The sequence below is a fragment of the Lipotes vexillifer genome, unplaced genomic scaffold, assembly GCF_000442215.2.
Source record: "Lipotes vexillifer unplaced genomic scaffold, Lipotes_vexillifer_v1.1 scaffold91, whole genome shotgun sequence".
NCBI lineage: Eukaryota > Metazoa > Chordata > Mammalia > Artiodactyla > Lipotidae > Lipotes > Lipotes vexillifer.
Window position 1 is genome coordinate 2117538 of NW_006777583.1, and position 19826 is coordinate 2137363.

At 36.8% G+C, this 19826-nt stretch overlaps 1 protein-coding gene across 2 annotated transcripts in view; it reads right to left on the bottom strand.

Annotated features, from left to right (window-relative positions):
• The window catches only part of APC (APC regulator of Wnt signaling pathway), a 138495-nt gene that overhangs the window by 79415 nt on the left and 39254 nt on the right, over positions 1–19826 (bottom strand). Inside the window, exons 2-3 of one of the 2 annotated variants that reach the window (XM_007451200.1) lie at positions 12395–12547; positions 2051–2135 (exon numbers count right to left, since the gene is read on the bottom strand). In XM_007451200.1, the coding sequence (XP_007451262.1) occupies positions 2051–2135; positions 12395–12529 (220 nt within the window). In that variant the 5' untranslated portion in view covers positions 12530–12547. The remainder of the gene's footprint in view (positions 1–2050; positions 2136–12394; positions 12548–19826) is intronic. The other variant, XM_007451201.1, reaches the window with a different exon arrangement.

A 19826-nucleotide genomic window follows, 5' to 3' on the forward strand; every position in this document is an offset into this window, starting at 1 on the left:
ATTTGTTGTTTTTCCCTTGCTGCTTTTAATATGCTTTCTTTGTATTTAATTTTTGACAGTTTGATTAATATGTGTCTTGGCATATTTCTCCTTGGATTTATCCTGTATGGGACTCTCTGTGCTTCCTGGACTTGATTAACTATTTCCTTTCCCATATTAGGGAAGTTTTCAACTATAATCTCTTCAAATATTTTCTCAGACCCTTTCTTTTTCTCTTCTTCTTCTGGGACCCCTATAATTAGAATGTTGGTGCGTTTAATGTTATCCCAGAGGTCTCTGGGACTGTCCTCAATTCTTTTCACTCTTTTTTCTTTATTCTGCTCTGCAGTAGTTATTTCCACTATTTTATCTTCCAGGTCACTTATCCGTTCTTCTGCCTCAGTTATTCTGCTATTGATCCCTTCTAGAGAATTTTTAATTTCATTTATTGTGTTGTTCATCACTGTTTGTTTCACCTTTAGTTCTTCTAGGTCCTTGTTAAACATTTCCTTTATTTTCTCCATTCTATTTCCAAGATTTTGGATCATCTTTACTATCATTATTCTGAATTTTTTTCAGGTAGACTGCCTATTTCCTCTTCATTTGTTAGGTCTAGTGGGTTTTTGCCTTGCTCCTTCATCTGCTGTGTGTTTCTCTGTCTTCTCATTTTGCTTAACTTACTGTGTTTGGGGTCTCCTTTTTGCAGGCTGCAGGTTCGTAGTTCCTGTTGTTTTTGGTGTCTGCCCCGAGTGCCTAAGGTTGGTTCAGTGGGTTGTGTAGGCTTCCTGGTGGAGGGGACTGGTGCCTGTGTTCTGGTGAATGAGGCTGGATCTTGTCTTTCTAGTGGACAGGTCCTCATCTGGTGGTGTGCTTTGGTGTGTTTGTGACCTTATTATGATTTCAGGCAGCCTCTCTGCTAATGGGTGGGCTTGTGTTCATGTCTTGCTCGTTGTGATTTTAGGCAGCTTCTCTGCTAATGGGTGGGGTTGTGTTCCTGTCTTGCTAGTTGTTTGGCATAGGATGTCCAGCACTGTAGCTTGCTGGTCGTTGAGTGGAGCTGGGTCTTGGCACTGAGATGGAGATCTCTGGGAGATTTTTGCCGTTTTATATTATGTGGAGCTGGGATGTCTTTTGTGGACCAACGTCCTGAACTTAGCTCTCCCACCTCAGAGGCACAGCCCTGATGCTTGGTTGGAGCACCTAGAGCCTGTAACCCACACAGCTGATCACACAGAAATCCATGGGTCAGTGAGGACAGGTGAAACTTGAGGCTGGTTTCAACTCAAACTTGAATTCCAGAGATAACTTGTCAGGTGAACCCAGCCCCCCGCGGAGAAAACTTTACACCCAGCACAGTGAGCCACCCCGTGACTCCCTCCTCAACACCGCCTGGTGCTTCTATCTTTTAAAAATGAAATCTTTGGTTCATATTTTAGCCCTCCGATTTTAAGCCATTTTATAATATAATTGAAAATACATTATATATATTACATAAAGCCTGTAGGCGTACTAAATTATGGCAGCTATTGAGCAGCAAATTTATATAGGAAACAGAAGAAATCCTTATCACAAATGCTGATGCTCAGAGAAATTCACTGACTCCTGGTTCTGTAAGAGAAACAGTCCCACAAAAAATCAGGCCATATGTATGAAGATAAAGCACTTCTATCCTGGACGGAACAAAGAAGGTCACTGACTCCTTCAAATGAAGCAGTGGGCCCAGTTTGTGGCATACAGCTTATTAAAGGCCTATTTAGCGACTAGTGGAACAGCAATGAGTTTAAGAAAGAGCTGAAAATTATCAAGGAAGGAATCTAAAATAGTTTATTCAAAGCCAGGAAAACCCAATACCAACATTCTAATCAAGAGAAGCTGTACTTGAGTATATACACCTAAAGCTGACAACTGGAGCTTAAAAAAATTACTTTAAAACACTTTTTAAAAATCTACCTTTGATATATGTATATGTATAGCTGATTCACTTTGTTATAAAGCAGAAACTAACACAGCATTGTAAAGCAATTATAATCCAATAAAGATGTTAAATAAATAAATAAATAAATAAATCTACCTTTGAGACGCTCTAATAAATCAATCTGTCCAGACGAAGCCATAGCTTCATCTTCAATACTTCCTTGTAGTTGTTTAAGTACTTCCTGTAATAAAGAACACAATATATTAACACGACAAAATTCTAAGTAATTTTTTTTAATAATATCAACTTTATTTTTTAGATTTTTGGCTGCATTGGGTCTTCGTTGCTGTGTGCAGGCTTCTCACTGCAGTGGCTTCTCTTGTTGCGGAGATGGGCTCTAGGCTCGCAGCCTCAGTAGTTGTGACGCGCAGGCTCAGTAGTTGTGGCTCGTGGGCTCTAGAGCACAGGCTCAGTGGTTGTGGCTCATGGGCTTAGTTGCTCCATGGCATGTGGGATCTTCCTGGACCAGAGATCAAACCCGTGTCCCCTGCATTGGCAGGCAGATTCTTAACTACTGTGCCATCAGGGAAGTCCCCTAAGTAACTTTTTGAAGACATGCTTCTAAGTTTCTTGGCATTTAGGTCTGCTTGGGGAACAAAGTTATTTCAGATCTATCTGAAAACGTATCATAAATTGTAAAGTACTCTACATATATTACCTATTACTAATTATGAATAATAAATTATAGCCCAACAACAGTGATATTTTGTGATAATGGTGATTATGGGTAGTCTCCATGCAGTATACTATATATATGGAATAGTTAAGATATATTATCTGTAACTTCTGAAACAATATAGCAAAGTGATCATTCTCATCTTTCAGAGAGATCAACTGAGACTCAAAGACTTGCCTGAGGCACAAAAGCTAGTTATGTGTTTAAAATCCATGTCTCTTAAGCTTATACCAACATGGCCATGAAAAACACCAGATTAACAAAGTATGCTGTTTTATTTAACACCCTAATAAACAGCAAGCTTTTATATACTACATTTATGTACATTCTACTAGTACACTGATTTATAATCAGCAGATAGTTAAGTGACTGTATGCTCACTGTCTCCTGACTTTTGATCCATTATTTCCTTTCCCATCTAAATCCTTCTCTTGATAAATTTTTGTCAAAGAAGGTTGGGAACTTTCATCTTCTACTAGTTTTTCTGTAATTTATACACATTTACATTTTATATATTCTGAGGCATCCCATTCTAGTTCACAGCAAAATCTTTTGTTGGCCAACTAGGTTTCCAAATGCAAAACAGTGTATTTGAACATTTACAATCTTATAGCTATGGGCAGTGTTCCTCTATATGAAAAATGATCCATAAATAGATCGAAAAGGAAATCTGTCAAAAAGTGAGTAAATGTGGCAAAGACAACTTCACTGGTTTACCTTGACAGTGACATTATAAGCATTAAGAAAAGAATCCCTGGGCCTCCCTGGTGGCGCAGTGGTTGAGAGTCCGCCTGCCGATGCAGGGGACGCGGGTTCGTGCCCTGGTCTGGGAGGATCCCACATGCCGCGGAGCGGCTGGGCCCGTGGGCCATGGCCGCTGAGCTTGCGCGTCCGGCAACGGGAAAGCCACGACAGTGAGAGGCCCACATATCGCAAAAAAAAAAAAAAAGAAAAGAATCCCTTTGTTAACAACAAGAAATAGCCTGTGACCTTAAGATCTGACCTTCAAATAATAGACCATGTTGGAGGTTAAAAGGCTTAGATAAGTAGACGTGGGAACGTGGAGGTGACGGATATCCACGTTCAGAAATTATGTCAGAGTGTATCACAACTGTGGGATAGGAAATAAATTTGTACAGGGATGCCTTTCTCGAATGAACGTAGATTACTCTAAAACATTTAGTATAAACATCAGGACACCATCTCTTCCATAAAGTTTGAGATTACCACTGTAGGCTACCTGCAGTGTTTAGGATCCCAATCCACTGCTGCTTGTAGTCTTTCACTGATCCTTTAATCTTATCCCTATTTCTTATAATCCCCAGTCTCACAATTCAACAACTGCCTTTCTCAAATAACTTCCAATTATATGTCTAATCCTAACCTCACTTGCAAATTTCAGACTCACTTTCCCAGTATGACTGATAGATGCTTTACATCCAGTGCATCTGGATGCTATGCACTGCACATGTAAATGTCCGAACTATCACTTTGTGTCACTAAAACCTGTTCTTCACCTTGTATTCCTTCAGTTAAATGGCAGTAGCCTTCTTTTGTACCTCCAGGCTCAAATCCTCAGCATCCCCTCCTTCATCTTCCCAATCAGTTATCAAATTCTGTATTCTAGCTCTATTATCTCTCTTATAGCCATCTCTTTTCTATTCTTACTGTCACTATCCTGGTTATTAACCTCAAAACTACTAAAATAAACTCCTAAATGGTCCTACCTTGCACAGAACTATCAGAGTAAAGCCTTTTAAAACACAGCTCTGATCAGGTCTCTCTTTATACAAGATTATTCTCCAAAGCCTATCATCAAGAGTTAACAGTGGGGGCTTCCCTGGTGGCGCAGTGGTTGAGAGTCCGCCTGCCGATGCAGGGGACACGGGTTCGTGCCCTGGTCCGGGAAGATCCCACATGCCACGGAGCGGCTGGGCCCGTGAGCCATGGCCGCGGAGCCTGCGTGTCCGGAGCCTGTGCTCCGCAACGGGAGAGGCCACAACAGGGAGAGGCCCACGTACCGCAAAAAAAAAAAAAAAAAAAAAAAAAAAAAAAAGAGTTAACAGTGGTATTCTATGGAAGTTAGAATTGCAAGCAAATTTTTTGCTTGTTTTTGGTTTCCTAATTTTAAAACAACAGGTATTACAAAAAAATATTGTTTTTAGAAAAGGTACAAGTACTTAAGAGTTCAAAAACAACAAGAAAAAGAAATCCTTGGCATCTTCATAGGACATATACCTAATTTTTCAAAACTAATGGCACATTAACAGTTTTTAAAAAACATGTTAAAAAATAATAAAGAAAAATTAAAATAACACCAACAATAGAAATTAAAAGGCTATGTAAACCTGCATGTCCAACAATAAAGGATTAAATAAATTTATGGCATTAGCCATACAATGGAATATTACAGAACTATGAAAATATTATAAAATATTTAGTGACATAAAAAGATGACTTATGTTAAATTAAAAAGCCTGCTTCAAAATATGATCCCATTAAATGCATGCCTGAATAAAACGCACAGAGAGAAAAATATACACATTATCAAAGGTTACTGCTGGTATTAAAAACATTTTTTAAATGGGTGATTTTGATATCTCTTTTTGCTTGCCCATATTTCCTAATTTTTAAAAACAGTAAATATGCACAGCTTGTAATATGTTTTTTTTAAGTTTCTGTGCATGTGGTTAGAAGTCTGTTCATAAAAGTTCTAACCACAAAAGTAAATAAAACTATTGAAATTTAAGGTTTAAAAAAAGTTTTTTTAAGACTTTCAAAGCAGCCACCTTGGAAGCTACTCATTCCAATATGTTCCATTAAACTTTTTTTGTACATTCTGAGTTATGAACCTCACCAAAAAAGAAAAAAAATGCACACGTTATTAATTCATAGTTAGATCCAGTTACCTTGCCTCAAGATGACATCATCCAGCATGACTACATTACTCACTACTTTGTTGTGAACAGCTTATGGCTATTCCATGATAAAAATTAGCCCTAATTTTTTTTCTGCTTTACTGAGATACAACATACATATGAAAAGTACACCAATATTAAGTTTCTGATGTAATCTAAGTATCCATGTAATCACTACCCAGGGAAGACACAGAACATTTCCAGCATCTCAGAAGGTTCCCTTTTGCCCCTTACCAATCAATACTCACTCCCCAGAGGTAACCAGTATTCTGATTTCTGTATCTATTAGTTGGCATGCTTGTGAACTGCATATAAATGAAATCATACAGTATACAGTCTTTTGTGTCTCACGTTTTTTGCTCACCAAAATTTCTATGAGATTTATTCATGCTGTTGCATGTATCAGCTATTTTTTTTTTTTAATGCTATGTAGTTATCCACTGTATGAATGCACCTCAACTGATTTATCCTTTATTCTCCCTCTTGATGGACATTTGGGTTGTTGCCAGTTTGGAGGCTATTATGAAGAATGCTACTATGAACATTTTTGCACATATCTTCAGGTGGACACATGCACTCACTTCTCTTGAGTATATATCTGGAAGTTTAAATGCTGAGTCATAGGGTTTAACTTTAAAAGAAACTGCTGAATGGTTTTCCAAAGATGATGTGCCATTTTATACTCCTACCAGCAATGTATAAGCATCTTGATGTTCCACATTTGGCATGATCAGTCTTTTAAATTTTAGTGATTTGAGTAGGAATGAAATGATATTTGCACTTCCCTGAGGATAAAGGATGTTGAATCCCTTTACATGTGCTTACTGACCATTTACCTTCCTTTCTGAATTGTCTTTTCAAGTTTTGGGCCAGATTTTAAAAACTGGACTTTTAAAATTCTTGGTTTGTAAAAATTCTTTGTATATTCTGAACCAAGTCCTTTATCAGATATACGTACTGCAAATATTTTCTTCCAGTCTATGCCTTGTCTTTTCATTTTCTTAATGAAGTCTTTTGAAAAGATTTTAAGTTTTAAATTTGATGACATTCATTTTATACCTTTTTTCTTTTATGTTTAGAGCTTTATGTGTACTAAGAAATTTTGCCTTCATGAAGGTCAAAGCGATATTACCCTATATTTTCTTCTAGAAAAATAATGGAGTCTTTTGATGAACAAAAGCTGTCGGTTTTAATGATGTCCCACTGATAAATTTTTAGTACTTTGGCATTCTATTTAAGAAATCTTTGCCTACTCTAAGGAGATGAAGCTATTCCCTAAGTTTTCTTCCAGAAGGAAACTGTTCTGTTTTCACATTTACATTTTTTGCATATGATTTACCTGAATTACTTTTTTGCATATGATTTGAGGTACAGCTCTTGGTTCATTTTTGTTTTTTTTCCTTCATTTAATTGCCTCTGCACCATTTATTGAAAAGACCAGCCTTTCCCCACTGATCTGCAGGGATGCCTGGATCATATATCAGGTGACCATATATATGTAGGTATTTTTCTCAACTCTACTGCTGTTAGTCTACTAATTTACTCTAATTACCACATTGTCTTAATAACTTTACAACAGCTTTACATTAATTTTCAGCTACTACACCTTTAAATATTACTTTTGCTCTATTCTCTTCCCCTGCCCCTTCTAAGACTTCAATTATATTTGCTTTTACCTATTTGCCTGTGTCCCTCATAACTCTTACATACTTTTTGTTTTCCATTTTTCTTCCTGTTCTGTGCTTCAGTTGGATATTTTTCTATTGACCTTTCTACATGTTCACTAATTCTATCTTCTCACTAGTTCATTAATCCTGTGTTTAACCTGTGACCAAGCCCATCCAATAAGTTAATGTCAAAAATATTTCAGTTATAGAATATCTATATGACTCTTCTTAATTACAGATTCCAATTCTCTGTCAAGATTTTCTGATTTTTCATCCATTTAATCCAACATTTTCTTTTTTCTTTTTTTTTTTTTTTTTTGCAGTACACAGGCCTCTCACTGTTGTGGCCTCTCCCGTTGTGGAGCACAGGCTCCAGACACGCAGGCTCAGCGGCCATGGCTCACGGGCCCAGCCGCTCCGCGGCATGTGGGATCTTCCTGGACCAGGGCACGAACTCGTGTCCCCAGCATCGGCAGGCGGACTCTCAACCACTGCGCCACCAGGGAAGCCCCAACCTTTTCTTTTTTTCAAAACATTTAAATTATGTTAAAATCTTTGACTACTAATTACAACACATGGATCATCTTGGGATTTGCTTCTATTTTCTATTTGTTCTTTTGATTATCAGTCATTTTCCTATTTCTTTGTATTTCTTGTAACTTTTAACTGCATGCTAGTCATTATGCATACAAGAACTATAAAGACTTCAGATCAGATTTTGCCTCAAAGAGTTTGCCATTTCCACCACTGGGGTCTGATTTCCTTCATCCAGTAACTGAAAATAGGTTGCAGGTGCAGTTTAAGTGAACTTCATATCTGATTTGGTCTGCCAAGTTCCTTGAATGTCTCTCTCCTCTACACTTAGACTGAGGAGACCTGTTGTATGAGTATTCCTCTAGCAGGACATGGCCTCCTAACATCCTGCCTCCACAGTCCATCCCCAGCATCCTTCCCCACAGCAAGACTCAGCCAATGCCCCATGCATTTGGAGAAAATTTGGGAAAACTAGCCATGCATTTGGAGCTCCTCTAAATGTCAATACTTCACATCTGCCCACATGTTTGTCAAGACCTCCAACAGTTTCTTTCCTCCAGTAGAGTCCTGTGCCAGTGATGAATTATCAGTCTGTCCCTAGAAATAGCAAATACCCCTGGGGAAGAAAATTACCAGTGATCTCAGCTCATCTAGAAAGGGCTCTTTCCTCTTAGGAATTTTAGTTAATACAGTCCTTAATGATTTCACAGCTCTCCAATGTCTTTAAAAGTATGATTTTAATCTTTTGTCCAGTGTTTTCTAGTTGCTGCAGTAGTACTGAATGATTGCCTGGGGCTGCATGCTGCATACAACGTAAAAGAAGTCCTCAATTTCAGAGAGTTTTTAAGAGAAAATGCAACACAACTGCAAAGCAATTCCAAATAAAATACTTCAAAAAAATGTTTTGAGAAACGACAGCTTTTTAAATTAACATGTAAATTTTAAAGGAGAGAATATTCACTTGTCTTTATAAATTCTGGAAGTTTTTTTTTTTTTTTTTTTTTTTTTTTGCAGTACATGGGCCTCTCACTGTTGTGGCGTCTCCCGTTACGGAGCACAGGCTCTGGATGCGCAGGCTCAGAGGCCATGGCTCTGGAAGTTTGGTTTTAAAAAATTACTTAGTTACACTACATAATCACATTATTTTAAAAAACATTTTAAGATTTTAAAAACATCAGAGACTTAATTATTAGAGACAAAATATGCTATGGTCATATCAGTAAATAGGAAATATTTATCAATGAGCAACTGTGTCATTTCAAGGGGGTTTCTGCTTGACTCACTTCTGTTCTTCTCAATATATCATAGTTATTTATTCTTTTCATTACCAGACAAAAGTATACTTGGTAATTAAATCTTCAAAATAAATTACGAAATGTGCCAATTTGAATTTCTACTTCTCATTTTTTCTTATACTCTGAAAATAAAACATGCTTTCCATGTGTGGTTTTATAGTTTACAGAGCAAGTTATAAATATTTCATTTTGCTAAAATACAAAAAAGATAAAAATAGTTGATTAATATTTTACCTAAAGATAATTTTTTCTATACCATGCCATATCTCAGTTTAAATGCTTCACAACACACCATATTTACCTTGTTGCTATGCTCACCATTTTAAAGTAAATCACGTTCATTTCTAGCCCTGGAGTAAAAAATATAGTACATAATTTCTCTTAAGTTTAGCTGTAATTGCTGCATTTATCTGATCTAAATCCCACAAAATCTGTATTTTATTTTAATTACAGAAATGTCAAGTATATACATAAATGTAGAGAACAATATAACAAACTCCTATGTATCCTCACATCTTACTTCAGTAACTATCAACTCATGGGCTTCTTTCATCTATACCCATAACCATTTTCTCCATTCCCCCACAACCCAAATTTATCTGAAAAACAAATCTCAGACACACTGTTTCTTCTGTAAAAAAATTCGATATACGGGCTTCGCTGGTGGCGCAGTGGTTGAGAGTCCGCCTGCCGATGCTGGGGACACGAGTTCGTGCCCCGGTCCGGGAAGATCCCACATGTTGCAGAGCGGCTGGGCCCGTGAGCCATGGCCGCTGAGCTTGTGCGTCCGGAGCCTCCACAACAGGAGAGGCCACAATAGTGAGAGGCCCGTGTACCACAAAAAAAAAAAAAAAAAATTCGATATGTATATTTGCACAGGGATTCTTACTAAACACAACCACAATGCCATCATTATACGTAAAAAATAAGCATTTCCTTCATATTCTCAAATATACAGTGTTCACATTTCCCTAACTGTCGTACACATACTTTCCTGACACACACACAAAATATTTTTATAGTATCAATGACATGTAATCAATAGCAAAGCAGTATTCTCTGTTGCCACTAGATGGTAGTACTGCATAAAATTCAGAAATCCTGAGATATCTAGTTGGAGGAGACACACCTTGCCTTCCATACAGTAAATATGTTAATGATCAGTAAACATAATTCAAGATCATATGATGTATTCCAAAGTCTAGTAAGTGAGTTTTTGAGAAATAACCATTGTTTTGGATTAACTTTAGTCCAATGTAAGAAGTGCCAATGTTTCCAAGTGTCTTTTCACAAATCGATATTCTAAGACAAAATAAACAGGTCATGGTTCCTATTCTTTAACACCATACATAAAGCCTCTTAAAAGGAGAGATACATAAATAATTTCAGTACAAGGTCGTAACTGCTATGATAACATACACCCAATTCTGAAGAAATATGTGGATGGCTTAGCAAGGATGTCTGTAAAAGCACTTGCTGAGTAATAATCAATTCACAGTTGAATTCAGACAATACTAGTATTTAATTAATATTTAATATTAAATAGTAATATTCATGATGTATATTATACCACATGGCTAAGAGGTCACCCTGATATTCCACTGTAGAAATTTAAGGGTCTGACTTGTATTGTTACTCTGAGAGACATTCCATTTCAACATGGAGATGGATCTAAAGATAGGTTAAAATGTTTCCCAAAAATGAATTTTGAATCTGCTCAAGTAGTTTAAAAAAAAAAACCCAACAACTTTTAAAAGGGACCTCAGAATTCGGCACTACAAAAGAGACATTGAGATAGGCATGCCAGGAAGAATTCCCTACTAAGTATACTTCTGAAGTAGATGAAAGAGTAGTCCTGCTGGGAATTTTAAGTTTTTTATCTTTAAACTTTTAAAACCACATGCCATGTACAATAATTTTAGATATATTATGTTGATCTGTGTTAAAATACCAGACTATACTTTTTTAACCAAGTAGGTAATTGAGTCAGCTGTTTTTAAGGTCACCCAAAGTCTGTGGCGAGAAAAAATGTTTCTTTATAGTCTACTTAATCTCCAAAAGGACTTGAGGTAGGTATCTTGGAGATCTGTCAATTGCTATTGCCATAGAAATAGGCAATTAGAGTGGAAAGGATTTATAGATACATACAGAGGGAGGGAGGGAGGGAGGGAGAGAAAGAGAGAGAGAGAGAGAGAGAAAAGAAAGAAAGAAAGAAAGAAAGAAAGAAAGAAAAAGGGAAAGAAAGAAAAGAAAGAAGAGAAAGAAAAAGAAAGAAAGAAAAGCTCATATGAGTAAAAGGCTGAACTGTTATGATAATGAATACAAAAGTAAAAGAGGAGCAAAAATAGTTCAGTGATATACAGAAGCTTGAAGAATAAGGGAGACCTCAAAACGCATGGAAAAAGAACTAGAAGAGACTAGGAAATGAATAGGAATAAGAGTAGTGAGCAGACAGGAAGAAAGGGTCAGAAACCCAGATGTTAAAATAGCCAAGGCACAGAAACAACATGTAGCAGGAAGAATTTTTTTAAAAGAGAAGGTTAACAGTTTTGTTGAATCTCTAATTCTATAAAGTTATTAAATTCAGTGAGAGGAGAATCTGCCTAAGTAGCTGGAAATTAAAACAGTTAAAGTTTTAACCTTAATTATTTTGAAATTAGAACATATTTTCCCCAGTGCAGACTTAATATTTTATAACTTGTCGTGGAGGTTATCACAGCTTTTCAATGTTATTTGGGAAACCAATTTCAGGGCGTGAAGGTGTCATGGAAATCATCTATGCTAGTGCAATGACTGCATTTTCCAAATAAGGCAACTTCTAGAAGGGTACCCTAGAGTATGCAGTTTAGCTTATGGCAAAACCAGGAACAGGACCAGGTACTGACTTTCAGTTCAGGACTCTTCCCACTAGGGCACCCTGATTTTCTTGATCATCTATCATTGCAGCACTTAAGTGAAGACAAGATCGGAGAGAGTTGGGGATGATGGCAATATTTAATACTTGAGATATATTCTAAGGTTGTGAGGCTAGTCTCTATGAATTACACAGAATACCCACCCTCACTATAGTGACGGTTAAGTTGGTCCTTTATTTTTAAGCTTAAAAATAACTAAGAACTAACTAATGAGTCACTGGGGTTTTACAATCATTTTCTTTATATGATTTGCTGGATGAATTCAAAACATTTTGTTTAAAAATATAAATGTTAACTTTTGCAAGAAAGAGTTTACATATTACTGCTTAACTTACAACACACTTTTAAGTAAGTAAAGTGTCTAATCCCAAGTTTACAGAAAGGAGTACTGAATAAAAATGGATAAACTACAGTTAAAAGTCACAGTCTTGATACCTTCATATTAGATGCCTCAGTTTCCAGTTTTGTAAGATGATTGGAATTATCTTCTAGCTCTTGTCGAAGGTTTGAGTTCTCCATCTTCAGTGCCTCAACTTGCTTTAACAACTGATCATATGAAGCTGCAGCCATCCTTGGCTACCCTTGGACCTATAAGGTTAAAAAGGATTTTGAAATTCACTACTAAAAATATAGTGGCTGCTTGTTTACAAAGAAAGGGACAAACAAAACCCTGGAGACACTTAATAAGAAGAATTGTGTTTATGTAGTAGTTTCCATCTCAAAACAATATTGTGCAAGTAGCAGCATCTTTCTAAGAGGATGAAATACTGGGGTCTTAATTAAAGACAGACAGGACTAAAACAGAAGAGAACTTCAGTAGTGTTTGAAAACATTTGTCTTTTCACAGGTGGATGAGATTTCTGTCAGGTTAGAATTTTTTAGAAGGTTTTAAAGATATTTTAAATGGCAAGACTTAGGAAATATAATCATTGATAAGAAATTTATTTATATTGGTAATATTAATTTATTTCTGGATTTTGTCCAATAGTCACATAATTTTAAAGCCAGGATGGATTAATGAGATTAGGTATTGCATTCTACCACTTTTCATTTGATAAAAGGCTAGTCTCAAACATTATCCATAGGGAAGTATGAAGTTCCACGAAGGCCTCATTAAAAAGGCAGTCATTAACAAAATGGACACAAGGGAGAAGTTTAGATTGAGACTTCAAATCTTTTGGATAGAAAGATGATAATAATTACTAGTATAAATTCTAATACATTCATCCAAAAGGATGAATATAACAGGCCATGCTATGGCACATGCATCTTGGGACCCACTGTGTTCAGACTGAGGCTGAAAGACACTTAAAGAAAACTGATGACTTCAGGAGTAGAGACTGTCAAAGAGAAGTGAAGAAGAGCCCAGCTGTTAATTACAAGACTATGAAAGAAGAGGGGAGAAAAGAAAGATATAGAAGATAGCCGGGTAATAAGAGGTCCTTGGCCTGAAGAATTAGAGAATGCTAGGAGTTACATTCAGACTAACCAAGTTTCAAAGACCCAGATTCTCTTTTTAGTTTAATCCCAAACTCACTTAGGAATAAATAAAATTCTACCTATATTTAAAAGCTAAAAAGTATAACAAAGTTTGTACTCAAGCAATACTTAAAGATCTGGACATTAAAAAAAATGTTTCTGTAATAAAAATCCACTACACAAAATAAGGCAGACAAATTATAACACTGGCTAGTCATGACAATATTGGGGGTTCAGCAACTGGAAGGTCCCTAACAAGGGAAATCAAGGGACTCAGGTCTCGTCTGTTCACGAATGGCTAGAGTCAATGATAAACCTCACCGATTCCTGAGGAGGAAACGGAATCTTGGGAGGTGGGGATCACTCACAAAAGTCTTTACTGCTGAAAAGAATGACTTGTATTTGGAGATCTGGGTCTTAATTTCAGTCTTGGTCCTGTTTTTACCTTTGCCCCTTCATTGAAATTCATTTCACCATTTGTACAGTGGACATTTACTACCTGTTCTAATATAATTTACAGGGATATTGTTAGAATTAAGAAACAAAAGGAGGGTCTAAAAATAAAAGTGCTGTGTAAGTTATATTACGAAAATACACTTGAAACATAACTTCCTTAGTAAGACCTACTGTTGATCTATTGTTGTAAGCCCCAGTCCCCCAACCAATGGACAAGAGGTGAAGAATAATTCACCCTCTTGAAAAAGACAGAGATATCTCAAAAACAAGGGAGAAATTCATAGGTGGGGTCACTTATCTGTTTTACACCATACCACTAATAAGCAGGTCTGGAAAGAGGTAACACATTAAATACCATGTGACAGAAGTGGGGATCTGACAGTATTTAATAATGTAAGCCCTAAAATTCTTCATTTCAAATAAAATCCTAACAGGTAATTTTCCACTAAAACAATAACATAAGAGAAAAGGTAATAACACAGAGAAAGAGCAAAGTACACAGAAGTATGCTAAGACACAGAGGTTATAACCTCACACAATCACAAAAAGAACCAGATGGGCAAAATGAACAGGAGACTACTAAAAGTGCTCTTCACTGGAGGGAAAAGAATTCAGCCCTTCAGATGGACAATTAAAACATTTGATCATGGGACTTCCCTGGTGGTCCAGTGGTTAAGACTCCACACTCCCAATGCAGGGGGTCCGGGTTCGATCCCTGGTCAGGGAAATAGATCCCGCATGCTGCAACTGAAGCCCAGCGCAGCCAAATAAATAAATAAATATTAAAAAAAAATTTGATCACCTTTTTCCCCCCCTCCAGAATCAAATCATTTAAATCATTTCTGCTTTAGAAAGCAGGGTGCTTTCATACAATTTTACAGGAAAAATAAGATGTTGCATGGAGTAATACTTTGCCTTATATCTTTGCAGGATGTTGCAGCCATCCCTAAGTCAAAACTGCTTACTGAAAAATTTAAGAACTCATAAATTTATTTTAGAATGCCTTTTATACAATCACATGAATTTCATACCAAATATATCTTAAATGAAAGTCACTCAGCATCATTAAAAATATCAAAATTTATCACATGAAATGGGGAAAAACTCTGAATCTTTCACGCTACTGAGAATATACAAAGATCTAAATTTGTTTTTCAGTAAGGATACCCAGTAAAGAGATCCTCACCCCTTAAGAGTAGGGTAGGGGAGAAGAAAGCAAAAGGACTGTTATTTAGATTTTTATCCAAATGTTGACTGGAAAACAAATTTACCAGTATCCTAAGAAATTAATGCAAGGAGGCAGAAAAGTTTAGGCAGGCAATTAAAATTAAGTCTGAAGGATTCAATCAGAATTAAATCTGAAGGATTCTTTATTATAATTTAAGAAGTTTGGGATCACTTTTTAAAAAATTAGTTAAACTGCTTTTATTGTTTGTTTGTTTGTTTTTGCGGTACGCGGGCCTCTCACTGCTGCTGAGGAGCACAAGCTCCGGACGTGGACGCGCAGGCCCAGCGGCCATGGTCACGGGCCCAGCCGCTCCGCGGCATGTGGGATCTTCACGGACTGGGGCACGAACCCGCGTCCCCTGAATCGGCAGGGGGACCCCCAACCACTGCACCACCAGGGAAGCCCTATTATTTTGTTTTAATGAATTAAAAAAGAAAGATGTATTTGCCAGTACTGTTAGATGGTAATGAAAAAAGAGGAAAATACCAATAGAAAGAAGAAACCAAAAGAGTCATAAAAGACTACTTTGCTCAATTCTATGTAAATAAATTTGAAAACTAAATGTAATAGATAATTTACTAGAAAATGTAATTTATCAAAACTAACAACAAAAAGAGATGGAAAATCTAAAATTTACAACAAAAATCACTATTATAAAATTGACATTATTCAACATATTAATAGGTCTACACAGAAGAAAAATATTATCATGCCAAAGGTGATGAAAAGATGCTTTACAAATTCAATGTCCAGTTTTGTTGAAAATACTCAATATAATAGGACACTTTTTTTTTTAACACAATATATAGCAGCCCAAAGCCAGTACCACAGAATATGGAAACACTGGGTATACTATATTGCTAAACTAAGGGAAAGCCCATTTTTACCACTCTTACTCATTGTACCGGTCAACACAATTAAAGAATGAAATTAGAAAGGAATACTATTGGCAGATGATATAATTATATACCTAGAATATCCAAAAGAATCAACTAAATATTACCACAACAAGATAGTCTAGTAATTTAGTGTAGTACAAAATATACAGAAACTTTTCCTTTATATGTGTAAAGAGAAACCAGATAGAAGATGAAATGGAAGAAAAGATCTTATTTATAATCAAAAAAACACAGGCAAAAAAACCCAAAAAACCAAAACGAAAACAAAAAAAGGACAGGCATAAACTGAACAAAGAGTTCAAAACATATTATGAGAAAACTATAAAATGCTTCTGAAAGACACAAAGGTACATTTCAACAAATGGAAAGACACACCTTGTCTGTGTACATAAAGATTCAGTATCATAAAGATGTCATTTCTCCCTAAGTTAATTTATAAATTTTACATGGTCCCAATATAAATATTATGTAAGACTGGTTTTTATTTTGTTTTCTGCAGCTAGAAAACTGAAAAAAACAAACAAGCAAAAAAGGGAAAATATGAAAAAAGAGCAGGAGTACACCTACCACATAGTAAATTACTGTACAAAGCCATTATAAGTCAAATAGTATGAAGTTAACTGTACTGTACAGTAAGTTAATTTCTTAGTTCTGATCATTATACTATGGATATGTAAGATGTTAACATTAGGAGAAGCTAAGTGAAGGGTACATGGGAACTCTCTATTATTTTTCCAACTCTTTTGTAAGTCCAAAGTTATTTAAGAATAAAAAGGCTTTAAAAAGCCGTAATAGGACTTCCCTGGTGGAGCAGTGGTTAAGAATCCGCCTGCCAATGCAGGGGACATGGGTTCGAGCCCTGGTCCAGGAAGATCCCACATGCCGCGGAGCGACTAAGCCCATGCACCACAACTACTAAACCTGCGCTCTAGAGCCCAAGAGCCACAACTACTGAGCTCGCATGCCACAACTACTGAAGCCCGTGTGCCACAACTACTGAGTCCACGTGCTGCAGCTACTGAAGCCTGCATGCCTAGAGCCCGTGTTCCACAGCAAGAGAAGCCACCACAATGAGAAACCTGCACATTGCAATGAAGAGTAGCCCTCACTCGCCACAACTAGAGAAAGCCTGTGCGCAGCAACGAAGACCCAATCTAGCCAAAAAATAAAGAAAATTTAAAAGAAAAAAAAAAAAGCTATGATACTGGCAGATGAATAGATCAACCAAGAGAGCACTTTTTTTTTTTTTTTTTTCCCACGGTACGCAGGCCTCTCACTGTTGTGGCCCCTCCCGTTGCGGAGCACAGGCTCCAGATGCGCAGGCTCAGCGGCCATGGCTCACGGGCCCAGCCGCTCTGCGGCATGTGGGATCTTCCTGGACCGGGGCACAAACCCGTGTCCCCTGCATCGGCCGGCGGACTCTCAACCACTGCGCCACCAGGGAAGCCTGGGAACACATTTTTTTAAATTCCAGAAGTAAATATATGTAAACTTAGTCATAATAAAGCTGGCATCTCAAACACACGTGAAAAGATGAACTTTAAATAAACGGCAATGGAAACTGGACAGCCATGAGGAAACTGACAAAACTGCACCCTTCCTTATACTACACACCAGGGTAAATTACAAAAGAAACAGGGATTTAAATGTTTAAGAACATTACGTGGCATTTAAATCATGGAAACAGTTCTGTTTTTAACTAAAGATACTTAAGTGGAATATACCTGCTTCCAAGAAGGCTATTATTTTAATAATAATTTAATAATATTTTAATAATATTATTTTAAACATTTTAATTTTACCTGATTAGTTAATGGGTAAGGCACATGGAGGGCCTGTTGGAGCTCTGAAGTGATGATGTCTATTACTAGACTAGGAGTGACAGATCGGGTTCTTAGGTTCCTTTAAACAAATGCAAAAGTTTTTACTTGGCATAAAAGCTTAACTACTTTTAAATAAATAGGATACATCCATGCAGTGGAATATTACATTGGCATTAAAAAGAATGAGGTTGATGTAAAAACAAACCGAAAAAAGGGGGAGAAAACAAAAAAAGAGTACAGATCACTATGTCTCATACTGTCCATCTTGTTCTAGTAAAAAATAAAAGGATTGTATAAAGATAAAAATGTCATTGAAAGGATATACAAAAGTACAGTCATTGCCCCTGGAAAAAACGGTCTCAAGTCTGCTGAGAAGAAGCTTTCCTTTTCATTGCACATCTTTGCGTAAAGTTTGAAGATGAGAGCAAAAAGTTGGTTCTTTGAAAAGAATGATTGTAATTAAAGAAAGAGAAGAGCCCAAACATTTAAAATGAACAAAATTCAAAGGTGGGGGGAACTGACTCAAGAAGAAAAAGAAAATCTTAAAAGTTCTGCAACAATTGAAAAACTGGAGCAGTAGTTAAATATTTCCCCTTTCCTTCTCCTAACACAAAAAATACCAGATTCAAATGGTTTTACAGACACGTTCTACCAAACATTTGAGGAACAAAGTATTCCAACCTTTTGTTTTTTATAAATTTATTTATTTTATTTATTCATTTTTGGCTGCGTTGGGTCTTTGTTGCTGCACGCAGGCTTTCTCTAGTTGCGGCCAGCGCGGGCTACTCTTGGTTGCAGTGTGCGGGCTTCTCATTGTGGTGGCTTCTCTTGTTGCAGGGGCACGGGCTCTAGGCACGTGGGCTTCAGTCGTTGTGGCACATGGGCTCAGTAATTGTGGCTCACGGGCTCTAGAGCGCAGGCTCAGTAGTTGTGGCACATGGGCTTAGTTGCTCTGCAGCATGTGGGATCTTCCCGGACCAGGGCTTGAACCCACGTGCTGTGCATTGGCAGGCGGATTCTTAACCACTGCACCACCAGGAAGTCCCTAAGGTACTAATTTTCTTCTCGATACAGCTTTAGCCATGTTTCATAGGTTTTAGTATAAAATGTTTCCGTCTCTATTTCTTGATAATTCATAATTTTAATATTGATTTCCTCTTTGACTCAGGGATACTTAAAAGATTCTTCTCAATTATTAGGTGTATAAGATGACTTGTGAGTCATCTTTTTATTGCCATTGATTTATTGTTTATTAGACTGATTGGAGATTGTTGCCTACAAATGCTACCATTTTGAATTTTTTAAGGTTTGCCTTGTAGTCAAGAACATGACTAATTTTCATAACTATCTCACTGAAATTTAAGAAAAGGGAAAAGTGTACAAAGTTCTCAAAGTTATATACCTATTTATTGACTGTAGCACATTATTTAAATCCTCTGCATATCTGTTAAATTTTTGTACTTGACAGGTGAAATTTAGAAAGCCTACCATTTATTGCATGTCATGTAATACAGTAAGTACCATATATTAATATATATGTAATTTAATCTTCGCAACTGTGAGGTAGGTATCACTTCCCATTTTAGAGTTAAGGAAGCTGGGACTTCAAAATGGCAAATAATTTTCGTAAAAACACAGATCACGTGGCTAAGCCAGGATTCAAACTCATATTTGTTCCCAATGCTCATGCTCCTAAGACCATGTGATACTACTGCCTCTACATGGCTTTCATGACCTGGTGTACCCGATACCAGTCTATGTTCCAAACTTATTTTCTATTAAGTTCCAGTATAACCCTTCTCCTTAAGTAATTCCCTCTTCACCATTCCATACAAACTATTTTGTACTTCTGCTCATAATTCATCTCCTTTTTTGAATGCCCCATCCTTTCCCCCTCTGCTTTGCTACCCTTTAAGGCCCAATTCTGTTGCCTTACATAAAACCTTCCTGTCTCCTACAGCCAGTAATGAGTCTTCCTGCTG